This window comes from Sphaerodactylus townsendi, linkage group LG02 (genome assembly GCF_021028975.2).
Source record: "Sphaerodactylus townsendi isolate TG3544 linkage group LG02, MPM_Stown_v2.3, whole genome shotgun sequence".
In the NCBI taxonomy this organism is placed as follows: Eukaryota; Metazoa; Chordata; class Lepidosauria; order Squamata; family Sphaerodactylidae; genus Sphaerodactylus; species Sphaerodactylus townsendi.
In genome coordinates, this window is record NC_059426.1 from 146,965,528 (window position 1) to 146,986,696 (window position 21,169).

Consider the following 21,169-nt stretch of genomic DNA (forward strand, 5'->3'; position numbering starts at 1 on the left):
CTCCTCAGACTCTTAAGCAGCTCACACAGAGATCACCAAGTAGTAGTAAAAAATTTAAACACTACCATACCAGAGTTAAAACAACATACACTGACAGCAGGAAAGGAAGTTGGGAAGGGCTTACTAGCTGAAGCTGAGCATCATCTGAGCCATGTTTTGTTGTCTCTTTCCAGGTATTTAAACTTGGGTATAGCCAGAAGCATTTCTGGAAGAGGATGAAGTCAGAAAGAGCCTGTCATATTGTTAACAAAAGCTGAGACTGTTATTTCCTCTTCTTACAGGTGATTAAGCCTAGGCATTGTTAGAGTCATCTGTACCAGGACAACAAGTTGATAGGAACTTGGTAGCAGAAGCTACGTACCATCCAAGTGGACTATGTTTTTCCCCTCTCCTTGCAGGAACTTAAATCTAGGTGTGCCCAATGATGCAATCCCTTGGGCTTGAGTTGAATGGCAAGAGCTGTCAGGACTCCTTCTAGGTCAGATCCAGACCTAGAAATGGTCTCCTTGTTGCTCCGAGAAGCAACATGCAGTCTACTTTTTACTCCCAGCAGGGGAAGGTGAGGAATGCCAGGAGACAAGAGGCTTGAGATAATAAATTTTATTCTAGTGGCAAACAGGAGAGGACTGGGGTGACAAAGAAAGTTGGTCCTTTTTCATAAGAAAGGGCTAAGAATACATCACTGTTCAAAACAAAACCATAAATCTCACATACGTCATGATGAAACTTTACAGTTCAATAAAGCACTTCCAATTAACCATCCAAGAGTTCTCTTCCATTCTGGCCATCCCAACCTTATGTAATATATCAAGGTCAGGGAGGGTGGCTAAATCTCAGTGGGAGTCTTCAGGCAGGTTCCCAATTCTTCCTGGGCAATGAGGCTTTTTCTAAAACACTGTGAAGCAGAGGCTTATCAACTTTTAAAGGCACAAAGAACATAGTTTTTTCTATTCATTCATAATCACGAATATGTTATATAAATTTAAACTATACATAGAATAGCAATTATCTAAAACTGTTTTAATCCTAATATATAACCTATTTAAACAAACTTTTAATACACCTTCAGCAAAATTCATAAACTCCCTTAAACATTACACCAGACCTTGTTACAAAAAGCTAACAGCTTGCATCTGGTATTCTAATCACCTTTCCTTAGAGAAATTATCAGACAGAAACGAAGGGGTGTACATCAACTGGGTTCTTTACTTATCTTGGTGTGTGTATGTCTTGTCTGGCCTATGTTAAAACCAGAAAACTTTGGCCAGCCACTTGGGTATGTTAAAGTGGTACCCCTCATACTCAGATCCCCTTGTGGCCTTGGCCAAAAGACCTGTCCTTGAAGCCTCAGCTCCAGCCCCATTTGCCAATTTGCCAAATGCTGGGCAGCCTGCCCCTTTTCTTGCACGGCTGGACTCTGAATCCCCACCCAGCAGGAGTAACTGAAACAGCAGGCGACACTTCAACTTCTTAGTGCCAAAAACAAAACAAGAACTAAAGGATTCCAGGTGCCACAACTGAGAAGTTTCTTTTTTGCATTGCCACCTTTCACACTTCAGATGATAGCAGCACCAGAAGCAAAGCTCTGAATTTCACAGTATAGTCAGTTAGAATCCTATGGAAGTAGGTGGTCCTTAAAGAAAACTGGTTCTAAGATTTATAGGACTTTAGAAGGTAATACCAGCACCATGAATTGGGCCAGGAAGCTAAGTGGAAGTCAGTGTGGGTGTATCAAGACTGGAGTGATGTGATCCCTACAAAAGGGGCACAGAAATGGCCAAACACACATATGGCAATAAACAAAATTTCAGCCAAGCCTTCTCAACAATACCTTCTCAACAGTTGCTTCAGAAAAGGTTCTCTGAAATAACATACTTTCCTACAACTAGCAACTCAAAATGCCCTTTTCGCATATTATAGCAAGCCACTGCAAAGGATCTGCCCCGCAACAGAATGTGCACCAGTTTTGGTGGTCACTTGAATGAACTAAGTTAAGGGAGGGCACTAGGGTTGTTAGCTGAATACTGTCAACCGTTGGGAGCCTTTGCTGGGTGGAGATCAATGTTGTGTGATGCTAGAACCATTTTACAAAGATTTAAAAAATACATCCCAAGGATCTCCTCAGAACATATTTAAATCTCTTTAAAATGGCAGCGGCATCCACAGGTCAGACCCCTGGACACTGTTACATCTTGTTTGGCCCCAAAAGGATAATATACATGCACATTCTTCAGAGGAAGAGTTCACATATATCTGACTTACTGAATGCTCTATCAGGTCAGTATTGTCTGCTCTGAGCAGGAGGGGCTTTGGCAAGGGTCTTTCACATCACTGACTACCTGATCCAACAATGGAGTTAAGATATTTGGATGCAAAGCTAGTGCTTTACCACTGAGCCCCAGCTCCTTTCCAGTACAATGGTAAAAATGTGATTTGCACACATTCAAAAAGTCCCAGTTTCAATCCATGGGACCTAAAGTTAAAAGGATATCAAAACTGGGAAGGACCTCTGCTCGAGATCCTGGAAAGGCACTGCTAGTCAGAATAAAGTAATAGTGCACTAGACAGACAACAGTTTGACCTGGTAGAAAGCAGCTTCACATGTTGACTCAACGACCACAAAATTAAGGGATGATGATATGCCTGGGGGAAACATCTGTTTGACTTATCACATGGTATTACCTCAGACACAGTAAATTTCAGTGGATTCAATTCAAGTATTCAATGGGCAGTCGTTGTTGACTGTGGATAAGCTGCTATCACTGACGAAGGCAGAGAAATTAGAGGGACTCAGATCCTAGTATGACATGGGGAAATCATGACAAGAGTCTGGACAAACACACAATATACTTCTGTGACTTTAAAAAAGAAAGTTTGCTCCTAAAAGGGGGGGGGGGGATCAGCATGAACATCTTCCTACCAGATCACAAATTCCAACTTTGTATTGGAATCAGACCAAGCTTCTTTGGCGGCATTTAATGGCAAAGTCTGAGAAGCTAATCTTTGCACTAATCCTGTAATTATTGAGGATAAAAATGGCAGCTGCAAAGAAGTCCCAACGCCTTTGACAAACCTGACAGAGCCATTTAACATTCTTTTTGCCTTTCTACAACTCTGCTCAGCCTGTATAAACTTCTTACCAAGGGCTTCTCGAGAGGCAATTTTCTGCCTGAGGTATCTGGCGATGGAGATAGCAAGACAGGGGAAGCCAAGAGGTCACAACAGTTTTGCTCCCTGGTTTCTAGAGGCCAATTAGGGTCCATAATTAATTCATTCCCCAAGACTAGTCACCAGCCAAGCACAATACACTTAATGCAGGAATGTCTCTGCTAGAAATGCCAGATAAATTGGTTTAATTTCTTCTACTTGGAGAATAAAGGTAGAATTAGATCTGTCCGATGTACCGTTTACATATGTCAGAGAAAGAAAAGAAAACCTAATAACTCTCTAAGTCCACCTCTTTCCCAAAGGGCAACAGTTCCCATTTACGTACCAGTTTTTGTTTCAAATTATCCACTTATAGTGGCTGTGTATATGGAACTAGGGAACACCATTCATTTGGGCTAAATTAATCCTGGACAACAGCAGACTCATGGTGCAGAGTTGTAAGCTGTAGTAAAGCTCCTCTCATAACCTGAGTTCGATCCCAACAGAAGTCAGTTTCAGGCTCAAGGTTGACTTTGCCTTTCATCCTTCCAAGGTTGGTAAAATAAGTACCCAGCTTGTGGGGTTAGAGTGCAGATAACTGGGAAAGGCAACTGCAAACCACCCAATAAACATAATCTGCTTAGTAAACATTGTAATGTGACATCAACCAATGAGAACAACATTTACCTAATCGGAATAAGAGAATGTATATTTGCTTATATGATCTGAATGGCAGAATGAGAAAGGGACTGGCTAGCTACCAAGATCTGCCTTTTAGGGGCAATAATGGAGTCTTTCAAATATGAAAAGCACGGACTCATCATTGACTGGAAACCTCAAGAGTTAGAAAAAAAATATGAGTTTGATATTTGGTAATACTGCCCTATGGCCACAAGAGGGTACTATGATGCAAAGTACTTCAGATTGTGGCCACCTAGACAAGGGCACCACTTAAAAATAGAACCCAGTGCCCACACACAATATATTTTTGTCTGACTTACTTACATATTGAGTTACTTTAGTTGGGGAATTAAATACTATACCATGTTTGCCAAAGACACAAATCCTTGGGATGCCTTGAGATAATTAAATATTTAACACAGAAACAGTACTTGCAAAAGTAGTGAGCTACCACATGATAACTCATGATATCTCCACAAGAGCTCACAATATACCACTGTTCAATTATTAAAATGGAACCAAAGTAGTAGCAACTAGCACTCACAAATATATCCCATCATATACGCTGTTCTCCCTAAAAGTCAGATTACCCTATGAAAGAGCGAATTTGCACTGGTGTGAAGGTACATTTTATTAGACAAAATGAAGGATGCCCACTCTACCTACAACACAGAAATCTCGGTGTTCAACTGGGAATGGGGAAGGGAGGCTCCAGATGTTACAGGGAGCATTATATGTTCCTAGTGTCATTCATGGATTTCAGTGAAAGAGCTAAGTCAGTCATGTGATATTCAGTCACTTAAATTATATTAAATATCTATGACAGCTAGCCGCTCATTAAAAAACGTGTGTTTGTGGGCAGGGGGGATAGAGACCGTGAGTCCTCCTCTTCCAAGGTACATGGTACAAAAGTACTAATTGCTCTCAGCGCCACAGAAACCACACAAAGGGTTTTCAGAGTGCATGCATTACTGTTGATTCATCGAGGTCACGGCCTGAAAGGAGGCTGGGGCCAAATAAATCCCCCATCACAGCAACACCAACAGTTTAATGAAGATGTGCTCAGTCACCCTTATTAAGGGAGATTATGAGGCAGAAGTACTCTCTACCTACTTTCTCAGTGGGGCTTCAATGGGTGATAATTTCAAAGCACTGCTGGGCAGGACACTTCTAAAATTCACAACAGCACCTCAGAGTTCAACTGTTGATGAAGACGGACAGACAGACAGACAGAGAGACACAGACAGACAGACAGACAGACAGACAGACAGACAGACAGAGTGGGACTGGGAAGAAATAGGAACCTTTTCCCAAGTCAATATTTCTTTCCTCACTTGCAATCCTTTATGATAACTTGGATCTCTACTGAGACTATGATGGCATTTGATTGGAGTACAGGAACATCTGTAGCAGACCTTTACCTCCCCACAGAGAACAGGTTTCCAAGAACCTTGGACAGAAGAGAAGTGCGCTTCTTACAGCATTACAAATAAAAAACTGAGGCACAGAGATAAACTAGTCACAATGTCAAGGTTAGATGACTGCAATGTGGTTCTCATGGGGTTTCCTTTGGAGTCAGTTGGGAAGCTTCGGTTGGTATGTTAACTTATAGTCACAGTTTGATGTCCCAGCACATGTGTTTAGTTAGGAGAAGTTTAATGTCATGTCACCTTTCAGCACAACTTCAGGCCTGTCCCTCTTTCTCTTATGACCATACAGCCAACATGGTGGGCTCTAATCTGGAGACTTGGGTTTGATTCTGCACTCCTCCACATGAAGCCTGCTGGGTGACCTTGGGGGCAGTCAGAGTTCTCTCAGAATTCTCTCAGCCCCACCTACCTCACAAGTTGTCTATTGTGGGAAGAGCAAGGGAAAGGAGTTTGTAAGTCTAAATCCAAACTCTTCTTTTCTGGACATACCCCACATTTTACTTTTGCTGGCTGAAACGGAGAGAACAGAAGTAGCAGGACCAATCATTGGAGCTGTCTCTGCACAGCCCATTTGAAAGTAGAAAATAGAACACTGGCAGAAATACAACAGAGAAAGAAAGTTTGAGGGGTGGGGGGAGGCGAGACCTCAGTGTGAGTTCAACTGTTGCTTCCCCTTCCCCCATGGCTAAAACTTTATACAAAGGCACTAAGAACACAAGAGGGGCCTGGGACAGTCAAGGAGATCCTTAACTTGTGTAATAAACTAGGCTACTTTCACATATTTCATAGATGTGGTGGAGGGAGAAAAGGCCAAGCAACATCACTGGCAGAAGAAAATGTCTGCTTTTTTCAGTTGCAGAAGGGAGTATGAACTGAAAAAGGTTTGCAGGGAATCTCCAAGGATACCCCATAGTTCACATTGATATTGGGTTGCTGCAGGCAACCAAGCCTTTGCAAACAAATCAGCCCAGGCAAGGAGGGGAAGAAATGAGTTCATGAACGCAAAGCCTCCGGAGCACCCCACCCCCCTGAAGTCCTTTTGTGCGGAGTTTCCCGACCACATCCTAATCCTGTATGGCTAGAGAACATCCAGCCACAAAGGAAATGTTGAAAGACGCTCTGGGGGAATTCAATTGCCCCACTTTTCACAGCCAAAACTGTACTGTAGGGGAGAGTCTCTGTTTTGCATTGCTTGGAAGCAATGAAGCCGGCAAACAAGATTCCTCTGCCCACAAAAATATTTGCCCATCTCATCCTGTAATGTATCCTCCATAATCCTTACCCAAATGATATTTGCTTTCTTGCTCATTCAGAGCTTACTGCAATTCCATCCTTAAGAACATGGATGCATACCTATTGTCTAGACGATTATAAATCAAGTTACCGGTATTCCCTTTTGCAATTCTTACACTGTTCCGCAGTACAAACAACATTTACTACAGTGCCCTTCCGGAGCGCACAAAGGACTCAGATTTCTGACTATGGAGGACTTTTAAATCTGCAAATGAATACTTTAGCACATCATTGGGTTGGATCCAGTGGAAGGACATTGTGAAGTCCTCGAAAGGAACCCCAATTCTTCCAGCTCCATTCATGAAAGAGGCAGGAGAGATTTTGCCCCTTTACCCTTTCTCATTACAGTTTCTAGGCCAGGATATAATTCTTGTGTCTTTAAGAAACAAACTGTTCTGGAGTTGACACAAACTGTTTAGGGGAGAGCTGCAAAGACCTGTAGATTTTCTTTCTACATTGCACTTAGATTTGAGCCCAGTAGCACCTTACAGGCCAAGAAGAGTTTTCAGGGTATAAACTTTTAAGAACCAAAGCTCCTTTCGTCAGATGCAATAGGTACTTTAGGTATATTTGGAATGTGTAAAATTTGGGGCATGTCAACCTGCACAGGCAAATTTCGACTCTCCCAGAGGGTTTTTGTGAAAAATGTGTACATATCACCTCTCTCGGCTTTCACCAGTGAATGTCTGCCCATAATCTTATATAGGTGACAAAGATCCACCAATAAGCCTTGACAGTTCAGTGATCACCAACATTTGTCAGTACACACGTCAGCAGAGGATGTCTAATAAATATAATGTAGATGGAACAGTCCACATTCACATACGAATACCAATATTCAGCAAATATCAGACATTCGCTCCAACTGTGTAACATTTTCAATCTTCAAAGTACTTCAGGATCTTCGTTCCCCTTCTCCCCTGGAAATAACCCCGTGAGGCAGATTAAGTTGTTCCAGGTGTCCCAACAATTCTGTGGCTGAAGAAATATTGAAACTCCAACTCCTTGTCTACCACAACGGCTCTTCCACCAAATGCAACTGATTTAGAAATAATCTGATAAAGAATTTTTTAAAAAATCTATGTGCATTTTCCAAAAATAAAAAAAATGATCGTCCAACAGCTATTTAGAACAAATAAGTACAAAAAGATGAAAAATGTTTACTGCAAGTTAAGAACTGTTTTGCTTTGAGGAACATCACAGTTCTGTTTGGCATTTTCCGATCCGTTGATGGGGCTGCCAACTCTGAGTTGGAAAATACCTGAAGAAGGGAGAGGTTTGGGGGTGGGATCTCTGTGGGATATAATAATGCCATAAAGTCAACCCTCCCAAGTTCTCATTTTCTCCAGAGGAGCTGATCTCTGTAGCCTGGAGAACAATTCTAATTCCAGGAGATATTCACGTCCCACTGGGAGGTTGGCAACCCTAATTCTGCACCCACTTAGCTGAAACAATATCAGCTCACAGCTCCTGTGATGTCTGCAGCCCTCTCTGCGTTCGTTCTTCTCCAAATGCCTCCTCCTCCTTTTACCTGTTATCCTGTTCATGCCATGTAAAGCCATGATAACATAAACGGTTAATTCTATCTAATACACACACACACACACACACACACACACACACACACACACACACACACGGTAACTACTTACACTCCTGCTCGGTTCTTATGGTGTCTAGATACAGATTATGGCTAAGCAGTCCTTTCCAGATGTTATGTCCATGTATACTGGGATACCAGCAGCCATGTTTTCCTGGAGTTCGTGTGACCTATGCTACTTCCAATCTCCATGCCTGCCATGCTGTCTGAACAGGGCCTATGTGCATATTTTGCACATGCATATTATTTCAAAATGCATGAACGGGTGTTAAGTTTGTAATTACTGAAGCTCTGTATGCATGCAAAACATGCACCTGTTCAGACCACAAGGTGGATGCATGTATTGGAAAGATCTACATGCTGTTTGGACACTCCCAGTAAAATACGGGCGTGATATCTGAAAGGGACTGTAGTAAACCAGGGGGGTTGGTTTTATTTCTGTGGAAAGGGAGGACCTTGTGGGTTAAAGCCTTTTCTATGGAAAGGGAGGATCTCGTGGGTTAAAGTAAGGTGTCTTGAAGACATCTTACATCCAGAGAGCTTATTTATAAGTCAGCATGTTTAGGGCTGTGATAGAACTTGGTTCTCTGCTCTGTGATCAATGCTCCTTGTGCTGGCCTCAACCACCTTTTTCCATTCCAAATCTTTGCACATTATCATTGAAGGTAGTCAAGAGTTAAACTTCCTGCATTTATGACATTGAAGCTCATCCATTAAATTACATCTTTGCTCCAAAATCTGCTTCAAGGCATTTCAGGAAATTACAGCAGCATACTTTTTAATTTCCATCTCCACTTCTGAGCTCTGTGATAACTATCAGCAAACCTTTAGGCTGGAGCCAGGAGGTGTCTGGGCAGGCGCCTACCTACTCAAATGCTACCTGGAGCTCCAATTTCAATCCAACTGGTGATTTCAGCCAAGGAAGTCAGACTCCCACCCGCTAAATACAATGCTTTGTTCTCCTCCTGAGTTCATGGCATGTGTTAAATCAGATATAAAAATGTCCTGGAAGTGTTTGCATTCTAGGCAATCTATATAAGCAAAATAGTAACACAGTCTGGGACCTAACTGTGCCCACAAATTCTGTGTCAAGGGCAAGCTGAAATCTCCTTGTATTAAAGTCAGTGAACAAACTGGTTACTTCAATGTGCGTAGCTCTGTTGTACCTTACAATAGCAGTGGCAGGCAGGGCTACTTTTAAACAAGTTACAGTCTTAACTTGACAGGGAAGAGCCATGGCACAGTAGTAGAGCATCTGCTTTGCCCGCAAAATGTCCAAGTTCAATCCCAGGTACGTCGACTTAAAAGATCAGGAAATGGGTGATGTAAAATACTTTGACCTGAGTACCTTGAGAGCCACTGACAGAGTAGATGATTCTGACCCAAACAGATCAATCTTCCGATTCAGTAGAAGGCAGTGTTGCGTGAGCATGCCTTTTCTATATCTGCACTCAGTAGCAAGATCCCCCCTATCCATGCATTCATTGCTCAGGTGAATCATGTGGTCAACCATGTTTTCTGAACAGGAGGGATGCATGCATTTTGCATGCGCATGCAAGATTTGGTATGCGAGGACCTGAATCTGGGAAAACTCAGCAATCTGTTTGTAAACACTGAAGCTGTACACACAAGCCAAATATGTGTCATTGCCTGTCTTCACCCCTGCACCCACCCGCTATGATGCAGTGACTTGGAAGTTTCCATGATTGCTTGGAAGTTTCCATGAAGATGCTGGGCTGCCACTATGTGAGGATGCAACATCTGAAACGGGCTTTGAACATTGCAGCAAGCCATGGTTAGCACTGCCTATAAAACTGTAACTGCAGAAGACAAATGGAAGAGAGCCCATGGTAACACAAGTTCATGTCATATTGGGAGACTCCTCTTAGCAATAGGGAAATCAGAAAATGCAGCTTAGTCTGCAACCACGGTTGGGAAAAGGCGGGCTAGAAATCAAATATAAATAAATAATAAACCTCTGTATCATCATCATCCAGGAACAAAGTCACGCTTGAGGGCAGCCAACTTTGTGGCGGACGTGCTCTTCAGACTTCCTCTCTCTCTCTTTTCACATGAAATCTGCTTCTAATTAGCTCCCTGTGCGTAAGAGCAGAAAAGGCAAAAACTGATCCCGTCAGCCTCTCATCACGGCCGCACCACATTCTTTTGCTTTTTATCCGCATGATCTCCTCATCCATTCCCATGATTTCGATGCAAGCATTTTAAGCTGCAAAAGAAACGGAGTCTCCCACTTCAGAAGGACGATCCCTCTCTTCTTCCCCACCAGCTGTGTGGTCTCGCCAGCCTCTGGGGATAGAGCAGGGATAGACTGTGGCAAATGCCACCTTTGGCAAAATACAGACTCTAGCCGACTGAGCATATGAAGCGAGTTAAAAGGAATAGCAGTTAGCACCACCGCTGAAACCTCACTGATTTGATCTACTGCCACTTGGAATCCACATCAAGAGGATGAAAGCTTCTCAGCCTTGTACTTGATTCACCCTGGGAAAACAGCTCATTATAGTACTCCAGAGTTGAGTCCTGCATGGCATGCAGTGTACGTTTCTGCCGTGAATGGCACTGTGCTTTGCACAGTCCTGGCTTACTCTCCCTCACAACGGTAAGCTATTGTGAGGACCAAAAAAAGTCCCCCATGGAAAAAAAACACACCCAGACCGCACTTTCACTGCTTACTGTCCATATGTTCCAAATTCTTCTCTTGTTAATTAAATGGGCTTCCTCTTAGAGTCAGGAACGTAAGTGGGCTTTTCAGGGTGCTTGATAGATCAGATCCAAGCCATGTGGTACCACTGCCCTGCTTCAGCCGAGCAAGAAACAGAACAGGGGAAGGTTGCAAGTTCAATCCCTGGCCTCTCAAATTCAAATTATCAGCTAGAAGGTGATGTAAAAGACCCCTGCCCAACACCCAGGCAAACAACTGCCAGTCAGCATTGACTTTGATGGACCAAAGATGTGAGCAGTATGGCAGCTTCATGTGTTAGTACTTAAGACCAAGCATTCCCATTACAAGGAAACCCAATACACTCTATCTTGATGCAAAATATCATGCTTAACACTCATCACAAAGGGTGCTTGATAGATTTTTCATACTGCGTTACACAGCCAAAGTAAGCAAGCCAAGCCCCATGAAATCATTCACAGAATCATAGAGTCCATCTAATTCAATCTCCTACTCAATGCAAGAGTGGTCTAAAGCATCTATGAAAAGCAGTTGGTTGAAGACTGCCAGACAGAGGGAGCCCATCACATCCCCAGGGAGTTGATTTCATTAATGAACTACTCCTACTGTAAAAAAACAAAAACAAAAATCCTAATGTCCAGCCAGTACCTTTTCACCCATAATTTATACCAATTATTGCGAGTCCTATCCTCCACTGCTAGCAGGAACAGCTTTCTGCCCTCCTCTAAGTTACAACCTTTCAAATACATAAATAAAGCAATCATGCCCCCCCCCCCCCAACCTCCTTTTCTCCAGGCTAAACATTCCCAAGCCCTTCAGCCTTGATTGACAGACCCGCAATCATACTTGTTTTCCTCTACTCCTTTCTGTCCGCATTCTGTCCTTTTTGAAGTGAGGCTTCCAGAACTGAACATTTATTTGCAGATTTCCCCCACAATGTGAATATAGGCCTACTTGCTTGGTTTCTTCCAGGAAAGTTGAAAGTCACAACAAACCCTTGAAGGTTGCCTTCCCACTGCCCCTGTGCAATAGCCACTGACTTCTAACATTACCCAAACAGCAATCCAATTTCTAGGCTCCCAGGAAACTTGTTTAAGAACATCATAAAAAGGATCCACATTCATGCACTCTATTTCAGGGACCCAACTCAAATGGGCAATACAGGATCCACTTTTTTGTTAACCTTTTAAGCCTTCCCATTTCAGTTCCTCTGATCCTATTCAGATCTTTTAAATGTAAAAATAAATGAATGTACACACTACTGGAGGATATCAGAGACCTCCTGCTCTCCCTACTCCTAACCACAACATCTTGAAGCACAAACTCACATGGGCCATGGCTATACTCTTTTCAACGAAAAGAACTAAGTAGAGCTGTAACTTCCATCAGGCACGTGCTGGGTCATCTTTGTTTTAGAATGATCCACTTCAGTTGTAGCGCCTACCTTGTTCGGTTTGGTAGGCAGTAGGACTCAAGTGGAGCATTCTAAAACAAAGATGGTCCAACAAGTCGCAGATGGAAGTTACTATTCTGCTTAGTTATTTTGAAAAGGATATATAAAAGAACTTCTGGCTGCCTGTTCAGTGTCTGGTCTTTCTGAAGTGCCCGTCTTGAAACTGCACTCAAAGGTTGCTCCAAGATTCACTGTGAAGAGAGATTTGTCCAGCAGAGAGATTTGATTAAATAAAGAGTGCCAAGCCTCCCTTACCAGTTGACCCTGCTGCAGACACTCCACCACTGGTCAGGTCCTCCGTATTTATGGACTGCAGATCTGTATAAGAAGGGGTCATACTTGGGCTGCTAGTATTCTCAGAAGTTGTTGTCCAACTACTGTCCGAGGTAATGGGTCGTCTCTCAGAAGATCCTGATGAGGGAATTGTCCAACAGGCTGTTTTTGGAGGAGGGGGGGGGGGGCGGGGAGAAAGAGAGACTTAGTCATCCTGGCTAAAAGCAGTTGATGTGAATTTCATGGATTTGTGTAACCTTCCTTAAACCCATCTGAGATAGTAACCATTGCTTCATCTCACTGTGGCGAATTCCATGTAAGGAAAATGGGGGTGCTTAATGTAGAGATGTCCTGTGTGAAGGTCTTCCTCTGATGTGTTGCTTCATACAAATCTACCTCTGACTCCACTGGACTTCTTTGCCCACTCCTTTAAAAAACCTTTAGGCCTTTAGATAGAAGAACACAGAACTACTCGCAGGCTGCTTTCATACTCTGCATACTCAGCAACCATGCCACAAAATGTCAAAATTGTGATAGAAAGGCACAATAAATTGTTCAAAATAATTTCCCATATCTAGCCAGCCAGAAGCTATGGGGTGACAGAGTACACACAACAACTAGTTTCAGAAGGTCAGATTTAACCAGTGAAAGACCAGCTCAGGGATACTTCTCTTGTTAAATGCCCATGTGCTCTGGTTGGCGTTCATGCACAGCTACCAAAAGTTCTCCTGGACCAGGACTGTTTTATTCAGGGGTCACTACTCCGTGGTCATCCACTGAACCTGATGGTTGATTAAACTTTAGTCCTGGGTCTCCAGGGTTTTAGCTAGTCATGCAAATCGCTACTCCACTTTGCCTGTCAGGCCATTTTCCTCCATGAAAATAACATCTGTAGGAAAGCCATCTTGGCAAAATAAACCTAAGAGCATATCACAAGCAGGACATCAGCTAGTGTGGCAACATGACTACTGAAAAAAACAAAGGTATAATAGGATCGCTTAAGGAGGAAAGAAACCCTGACCTAGACGGTGCAGGCTAGCCCAGTCTTTTCAGATCTCAACAACTAAGCAGGGTTGATCTGGGAATGTCAGCGTGGTATAGTGGCTAAGAGCAGTGGACTCTTATCTGGTGAACTGGGTTTGTTTTCCCCACTCCTCCAGATGGAGCTTGCTGGGTAAACTTGGGCCAGTCAGTTCTCTCAGCAGTCTCTCAGTCTTCAGAGGGAAGGTGACGTAAGCCGCTTTGAGATTCCTTACAGGACAAAAAAAACGGGATGTAAAAGCCAACTTCTCCTCCTCCTCCTCCTCCTCCTCCTCCTCCTCCTCTATAATTTAGATGGGAGATCACTGAGGAAGTCCTGGGTCACTACACAGAGGCAAGCTATGGCAAGTTACCTCTGTACATCCCTTGCCTTGAAAATCCTACATGTTCGCTGTAAGTCAGCTGCACCTTGACAGCACTTTCACCACCACTGCCAAGGAAAAGATGGAGACTGCAGAATTTTGGTCTTCATTACTGATGCTAGACAGAGACAGCCTGGGGAAACGAGTCCTGCCTCTCTAACAGAGGATTAATGGGATGTCATTTATCAGGTGATGTTAATTATCTTCATGACATGAAAAACTTCACCCACCAATTTTCACACATTAAAGGACGAGACATTTTTCTGCACATTGTTGATAACCCTAGCCTAAGTACAGCTTTGCTTTTCCTAAAACCCCACACGGAAATGAAAGCTGCATTTGCTACTGGAATTAAAGCCAAGCCTTTGAAGCCAACCCTACCTACAAGAGATGGGTGGAGAGTTCCTACCCCAAATCTGTTTAATTTGTGCTGCACGCATCCTACAGGCTAACTCATTAGCTGTGGCATCCTCTTCCTGCAGTACCAGAAAGTGTGTCAGATTAATTGTGGATTACCCACAAGCGTTTTTAATTTCCAGTTATTACTTTCTTCTCTCTCAGATGCCACCGAAGTCTTCATTAAGTACTTCCCAGGTTTAGGAGAAATATCACATTAAGTTTCACATGAGACTTCTTCTATTGTAAAAATGTCTCCCCAAGGACAAGAGAAAAAGTCCAAGTGACTCCAGCCATTTGGAATCAAAGCTTTTGACTGGAGCAAGGGCGACACTTTTGACCTGTTCGAGCTCTCATTATTATGCCTCACCTTATTCCAGGGTGTTGCTCATGCTGACCATCTATCTGATTAGTACTTTGCTTGCTTGCCATTTCAGATGGTGACTCATATTGAATCTGTAAGGTCCTGTCCTTGAATTAGCTTCAGGACTGAAATGATGCTTCTGTGAGAACCCGCCCCACATTTCCCCAGTAACCAGGACAGCCATGCCATCCAAGAGACTGTCTGGGGAGGCACCCTGAAGAAAGTGTTGATACACTGTAGGGGCTTAGCTTGTCCTTAGTTATCAACAGCATAGGAGACGGGACCTGCCTCCTGGACTTGCACCAGCAATGATGCAGTCTTGATTTGGGAACTGAGAGCTGTGATTCAGGAATTATGGGGATGATGGTGGGAGAGAAGGGGGAAGGCTGCAGCTCAGTGGTAGAAACTGTGACATACAGAAGGCCCCAAGTTCAATTCCATGCATCTCTAGTTAAAAGGATCAGGAGGCAATTTGAAAGATCTCCCCTTGAGAGCCACTGCCAATGAGAACAGACACTATTGACCTTGACAGTATAACAGGCACTACAGACCATGACCTTAATTCAGCATAAGGCAGTTGCATGTGTGACAAAATACCTTGATATTGTCCTGCCAGGGTAGCATGTATGTTGTATGACAGCTGCAGTTACTTCCGATCACATCATTTTCAGGTATAGTGTCATACTGCGTTTCCACAAAAAGGCACATTTCTGTAATGAGGGGCATTTTCACTATTCCCCTCCCGTTTCCTGAAGTATTTTGTACTCAATAGATAATATTTTTAAAACTTAACTGGAAATGGAAGTCACGAACCAATGCCTTGGATGTGACCTCTGTCACGCCCTGGGCCCTGTGGCTTCACTCCTGCCCACTCACCTTGGCCCAAGGGGTCTGCCCTGTGGTTTCAGTTAGAGCCTCAAAGGTTTCTCTAAGAGAGAGACTTAGTAGCTGCTGTCTGGCCCTACAGTGAGCTTCAGCTAGCCAGTACCTCAGTCATCAGGATCTCAGGACCTCTTCCCCACCCCCAGCTTCCACCTAGATTCCGCTCCCAGGCTCTAGCCCTTCCTCCCATAGGGCTTATAAGGCTGCGATTCTCTCCCGGTCGCTCTTTGCCAGTCAAGAATATGGGAAGCATTAGGACCATGGGGCCTTTCAGAGCTGCAGGCCCCTTTCCTGCCTCCAACGCTCATTGCTTTTTACTGGCTGAAGCTCCTTGACAGCTCTGCTCCCAGGCAGCTACTCTACAGGACAAGCTGGAACTGGCAGCTCTTGGGCGAACTCTGGCTGCCTGGGCGGTTCTTCTCAGGGCTGGTCCTACCTGTGGCCCCCGTCCTGTTGCAGCTGCTCTCCCGGTTGTCGGAGAGGCCTGCCTTCCTGGGTACAACTTTGTCCCGGGACTGGGCAGATTGTTGGGGCTGGGGCGGGAATCCTGTGGCAGGAGTTCTGGACAGTCTCTTCAAACAACAATCTAAGTAAGGGTTGGTCACTACTGACCTTGGTCTGTCAGGGTCAGTAGTAGCTACTCTGACTGTCAATAGCTCTCTATGGTATCATGCAAAGGTCTTTCAAATCACCCCCTGAAACTGAACTTGGGGCCTTTTCCTCTTAGAAAAGCCATGCTAGCACCTCTATTACAATTACTCTATTGCTGCTGGCAGTAATACAGGTAAGAATGGCAACAAGTTGTATAAAAAGCAGTCTTCTTTGGCAGTGAATGTATGTTTACATTCAATGACCTTGGTCAAACATAGGAAGACATTCCAACCTGTGTGCTCTGGCAAAGTGCTAGTCCAGGGGGTGTCTTCAAACTGGACCCAGGTGCTGAAGGATGAAGATAAATCAAATTTTGGAGATTGGTGGTTTTCAAGCAAACATCTGGATGCAAGGTCTGCAGTTGCTTTGTCCACTGTATCCCCCAGCTCAGCTTGGGCAAGAGTCGGAAATTCTCCATCCAGGTTTTGAACACCTTCAGAGGATGTCTCAGATGAGGAGAGAAACTGCTCAAGAGGTTCATCAGGATGACCTGAGACAAGAGACACAGTATTCTTAAACAGCATAGTGTGGCACTGACTTGTCTTTTTTAAAAAACTTTTGTGTCATACGAAACTATTTGTAAAGTTTCAATGTCTAAAAACAGACCAACAGCTTTGTGCTTCTAAAGACAGAGCTGCATTATATTTTTTAAAAATGCAGCTTGCACTTGAAAATCAAGATCTCCCGTTCCCCATTTCTGACCTATGTCTCTTTACAAGGTCTTTACGCTGAACATTTTCTCAACTCTGCCAGCCTACAATACTGAGATGCGACAGCAGAAAACAAACATTGCATTGACATGGGATGAACTGAACTACATATCAAGGAAGAGGGAGGAGGAACTCAACTCAAGTCCTGTTAGTTTTCATCGTCACTCCTTCATTTCTCATAAAATACAGCTCTCCGACAAAAACATAAAGCTGTAGGGCTGGAAGGAACTGTAAAGGATATCTTTTATTTCATTTAACCTGACAATGCTGAGTCACAATGTCATGCTTCCCTTCTTAACCATATGTGTGGCGTACTATTAATGCATAGTTTCACGCTGCCCTTCTCCTAGGGAACTCAGGACAGCTTATGTAGTGTTCTCTCCCCAATTTTATCATTGCAACAACCCTGTGAAACAAGTTAAGCTATGAGAGAGTGTCTGGCAGGGCCGACAAGCCCCCAGAAGGGGGATCTTATATTCTTGGTTCTCATTTCCCACTGAGAACATTTTTCAAAATGACCAGCAGGCCAACAGCAAGACATCACTCCTGGAGGAAACTGCAAAGTGGGATCAGTCTTCTTTAGGAACTGCTGGAAACCCCAGAGATAACATCATACCATTGCCAATGTTTCCCCTGTCCCCTATCCCTGCCTGCAGTGGTTACGAGGTCATTCCTGGTTTCCCCAATGACTGCCCCAAGCCTCATGGTTGAGCAGCTACCAGGAGAATGTGCTGATGTTCAGTCAACTGACTTGACTTTTGTCAGTGAAAAATGTTTGTTTAGGTTTGGATGCAGGATGTGAGGATGAACACAGAAACAGAAATATTACAATAATACGTACCCCTTGGTTTTCAGTTAATTTAGACAATTAAAGATCTTGGCTTAATTTGTCTGCTACACAAGGCTGGCCCTGCTCCCAGTTGCAGGAAATAAAGTGGGGGGGGGGATGGGATTGGCCCAGTGTGATGCGGGGGGCTGGTCTCAATTTATGGTGCAAGGTGTAAACTTGATATAGCAAGGCCATGGCTGTGCACTATTGATACTACCCCTAGGCAAAGGGATGTACTCAGAGGTGGGATCCATCAGGTTCTCACCAGTTCCCGAGAATGGGTTACTAATTATTTGTGTGTGCCGAGAGGGGGTTACTAATTGGGTCTGCTTTTCCGTTAGAAATTCCATTAGGTCCAAAAATCATAAAGTCCTGTTGTTTCCTATGTGGCTGGTCAGCGAAGGTAGAAAACAGGATAATTCTCCCTGTTGGGCTGTTTTAAAAACATGTTTTAGAAATATGGTAAAGTTCCTTGTTTAAGGAAAGTATCCTTCTTTTGATTTCTAGAAACAAAATTAAGTATTTGAAAGTATTAAGTATTTGACAGGCAGTCAATTAGAGGAGAAGTAGTTGTTTCTGTTGGCAGTAGACGATAGGACTTGCTATAATGAGTTTAAATTATGGACAGAAAGATACCATCTGGAAATTAGGAACTTTCTTTTTTACAGTAAGAGTTTTTTACAGTAACAGAGAAATTATTAATGCCCCTCCCCCGGAATGCCAGCCCATGCTCCCGCCATGCCCCACCCAGCCCCATTGGCGCTATGCCACTGTTTGAATCCCACCACCATGGGAACCTGTTACTAAAATGTTTGGATCCCACCACTGGATGTACTTCCAGTGAAATTATAAAGAGGGGGTGGGGAGGTTGCACATTGGGTAAGAAATGGCAAAGTTGAGCTCAATCAAAAAAGTGACTGGTGGTACCAGTTTACTTCATCAGAAGGAAGGAATTTACCCTGGGAGGTAACTGGGAAGAGCAGCCCATCACTGAAGGAGACCCACTCAGACTGGTGGGAAGCGATGGCGTTGGCCAGAGATGTCATGCTCGCTGCAGGTCACTGTGCATCTTCATGCCCCAGATGATAGTACAGTTCGCTGAGAACAGACACTCTTTTTTTGCTGAAAAGCTCTTTCCTGCCCTTCAAACCCAGCAGCTGTAAAGGAAATGAGAAGAAAATGAGAATTATGTTTGATTCTGCACACATTAATTCTACTTACCAAATTACAGCCATCAACATATTTTGGATTGATTGCTGGAATACCATTAACTACCCAAAATATGGAGTATTGTGGGGTTTCCAGGCTGTATGACCGTGTTCCAGTAGCATTTTCTCCTGATGTTTCGCCTGCATCTGTGGCTGGCATCTTCAGATGGAGTAATTGCAACTGTGGTGTGTTGGTTAAGAATGGTGGACTCTTAACCTGGAGAACCAGGTTTGGTTCCCCACTCCATGTGAGTAGCGGACTCTTATCTGGTGAACTGGATTTGTTTCTCCACTCCTTCACATGAAGCCTGTGGTTGACTATGGGCTAGTCACAGTTCTCTCTCAGAACTCTATCAGCCCCACCTAACTCACAAGGTGTCTGTTGTGAGGAGAGGAAAGGAGTTTGTAAGACCCTTTGAGACTCCTTAAGGTTGAGAAAAGTGGGGTATAAATCCAAACTCTTCGCTTCTATTAGATTTGAGATTCCCAAAGTGGGTGGTACCGCTCCCCCAGGGGCACTGAAGACAGTAGGGGAGTGGTAAGAAATTTTGGAGTAGTTGGGGGGCGGCAGAGAAATTTTGGATGATGGGGGCAGCACAGGGATTCCTAGCAAGCAATTAAAAGGTTTGCACGTGCATCCTTCAGCAATGCACCATTTCATGCAGCGTGGAAGAAGAGGCAGCAGCATTAGGCCACTCGTCTCCTCCCTTCCCCATAACAGCAGGAAGGCCATTACAGAGGCCCTCATGTTGAGCGAGCAAGCAGGAGGCCGGTGGGCTGCTTCTGTTGCTCGGAGAGGCAGCATAGCTCTGCAGCCTGGCCGGTGTGAGGCATGGCACTGACTCAGAGCTGACTTTAGCATCCTGAGGCACAGAGGGTTGCAGGTGAGGTTAGGGGAGGCATGGGATGGAGTAAAGCTCAGGGCTGGCCAGAGGGGTGCGTAAGGTTGCTTGCAAAGCCAAAGGAGGTGAGGCGCAAGGTTGAGAACGCGCCAGGGGAGGGCAGAGACCCAGTTACTGAGGTCTGTGCCAGGAAGCATAAAGAGAGAAAAAGGGAAGGAGAGCAGAGCCTGGGAGCATTCTCATTCCTCTCCCTGTGGTGTGCTGAGCAGGCAGAACAACAACAAAAGGTGTGTTGGCTTTCATGCCTTGTATGAACATGAGCTAGGCATGTGCAAAATTGCCTGCTTGGGGACCATTATGTCTTTTGTGTGGTCTGTGCAAACTACATGGGGGAGAAGAGTTTGCAGGATGGCTGGAGTTGGAGTGGGAAGAGGGTTTCCCAGGAGACCAAGAGAGAAGGCACGAAAACACGTGGCGGCTTTACAAGGAAACCTGTTGCGCATTGGCCTGTTGAATTTGATCTGCCGCCTTTCCCCCTCACTGTGACTTAAAATAGGTTGCTTTGCAGTACTTGACAAAAAGTTCTTCGGAGTGGGTTGCACAGCAAATAAAGTTGGAATAGGCCATCGCTGCAGCAGAGTACCAAGCTAGGGCTGTAATCTTAAAGACCCCAGGGAGTAAAGTTGATCGCCAGTGGGAGTTAGCCATGAGGAGGCTCGTACTGTAGTGCTAATGAACACAGCTCTAGTTCTCACACTGGTAAAAATGCGTGTCTGAACTTAAGACTGCAGGACCAATTGAACATGCCACCATTTTAAAGAATCCCTGCATGTAGCAAGCTAGCAAATAGCAATGGAAGTCATTTTGATTGGTATAGAACTTATAGAGTTTCAGGCAAACCAGAACTACGGCTACTTAATTATGTAGCAAAGCTTACAAGAATTTGTATTACATTATTACAGTGGTTCATTTATTTTGTGCCTGTCCTTGGAAAGAATAGCCTGTCCCACGTAGGAGGGAACAGTTACAGCTTACTACATTACTGCAACTAAAAACTCCACAGAAGTGTGGAATCAGCTGTTGCAACACAAAAGATTGCAGAATAAATTGAGATGGGTTTTGGCTGATTATAAATAATTTACAAGAAGGATAAGTACCTTCCAAATCAAAGGACCAGAGTTTAAAATCAGTTTTTCCAAATGGGTGATGCCACCACCTTGCCCTGGGGAATTCTGACCATGCTGTTGAAATAGCTGCATCAGAGCCAAATATTAAACTAGCACAGGTTTCCCAAGCATAGTGGTAT

General features: G+C 44.0%; 1 protein-coding gene across 3 annotated transcripts in view; it reads right to left on the bottom strand.

The window, feature by feature from the left end:
* Positions 1-21,169, bottom strand: part of STON2 (stonin 2) — a 70,504-nt gene that overhangs the window by 38,890 nt on the left and 10,445 nt on the right. For all 3 annotated transcript variants that reach the window (XM_048485060.1, XM_048485061.1, XM_048485059.1), the window contains 3 exons: positions 18,772-18,970; positions 16,507-16,764; positions 12,561-12,740 (listed from right to left, as the gene is read on the bottom strand). In XM_048485060.1, coding sequence (XP_048341017.1) covers positions 12,561-12,740; positions 16,507-16,764; positions 18,772-18,859 — 526 coding nt within the window. In that variant the 5' untranslated portion in view covers positions 18,860-18,970. The remainder of the gene's footprint in view (positions 1-12,560; positions 12,741-16,506; positions 16,765-18,771; positions 18,971-21,169) is intronic.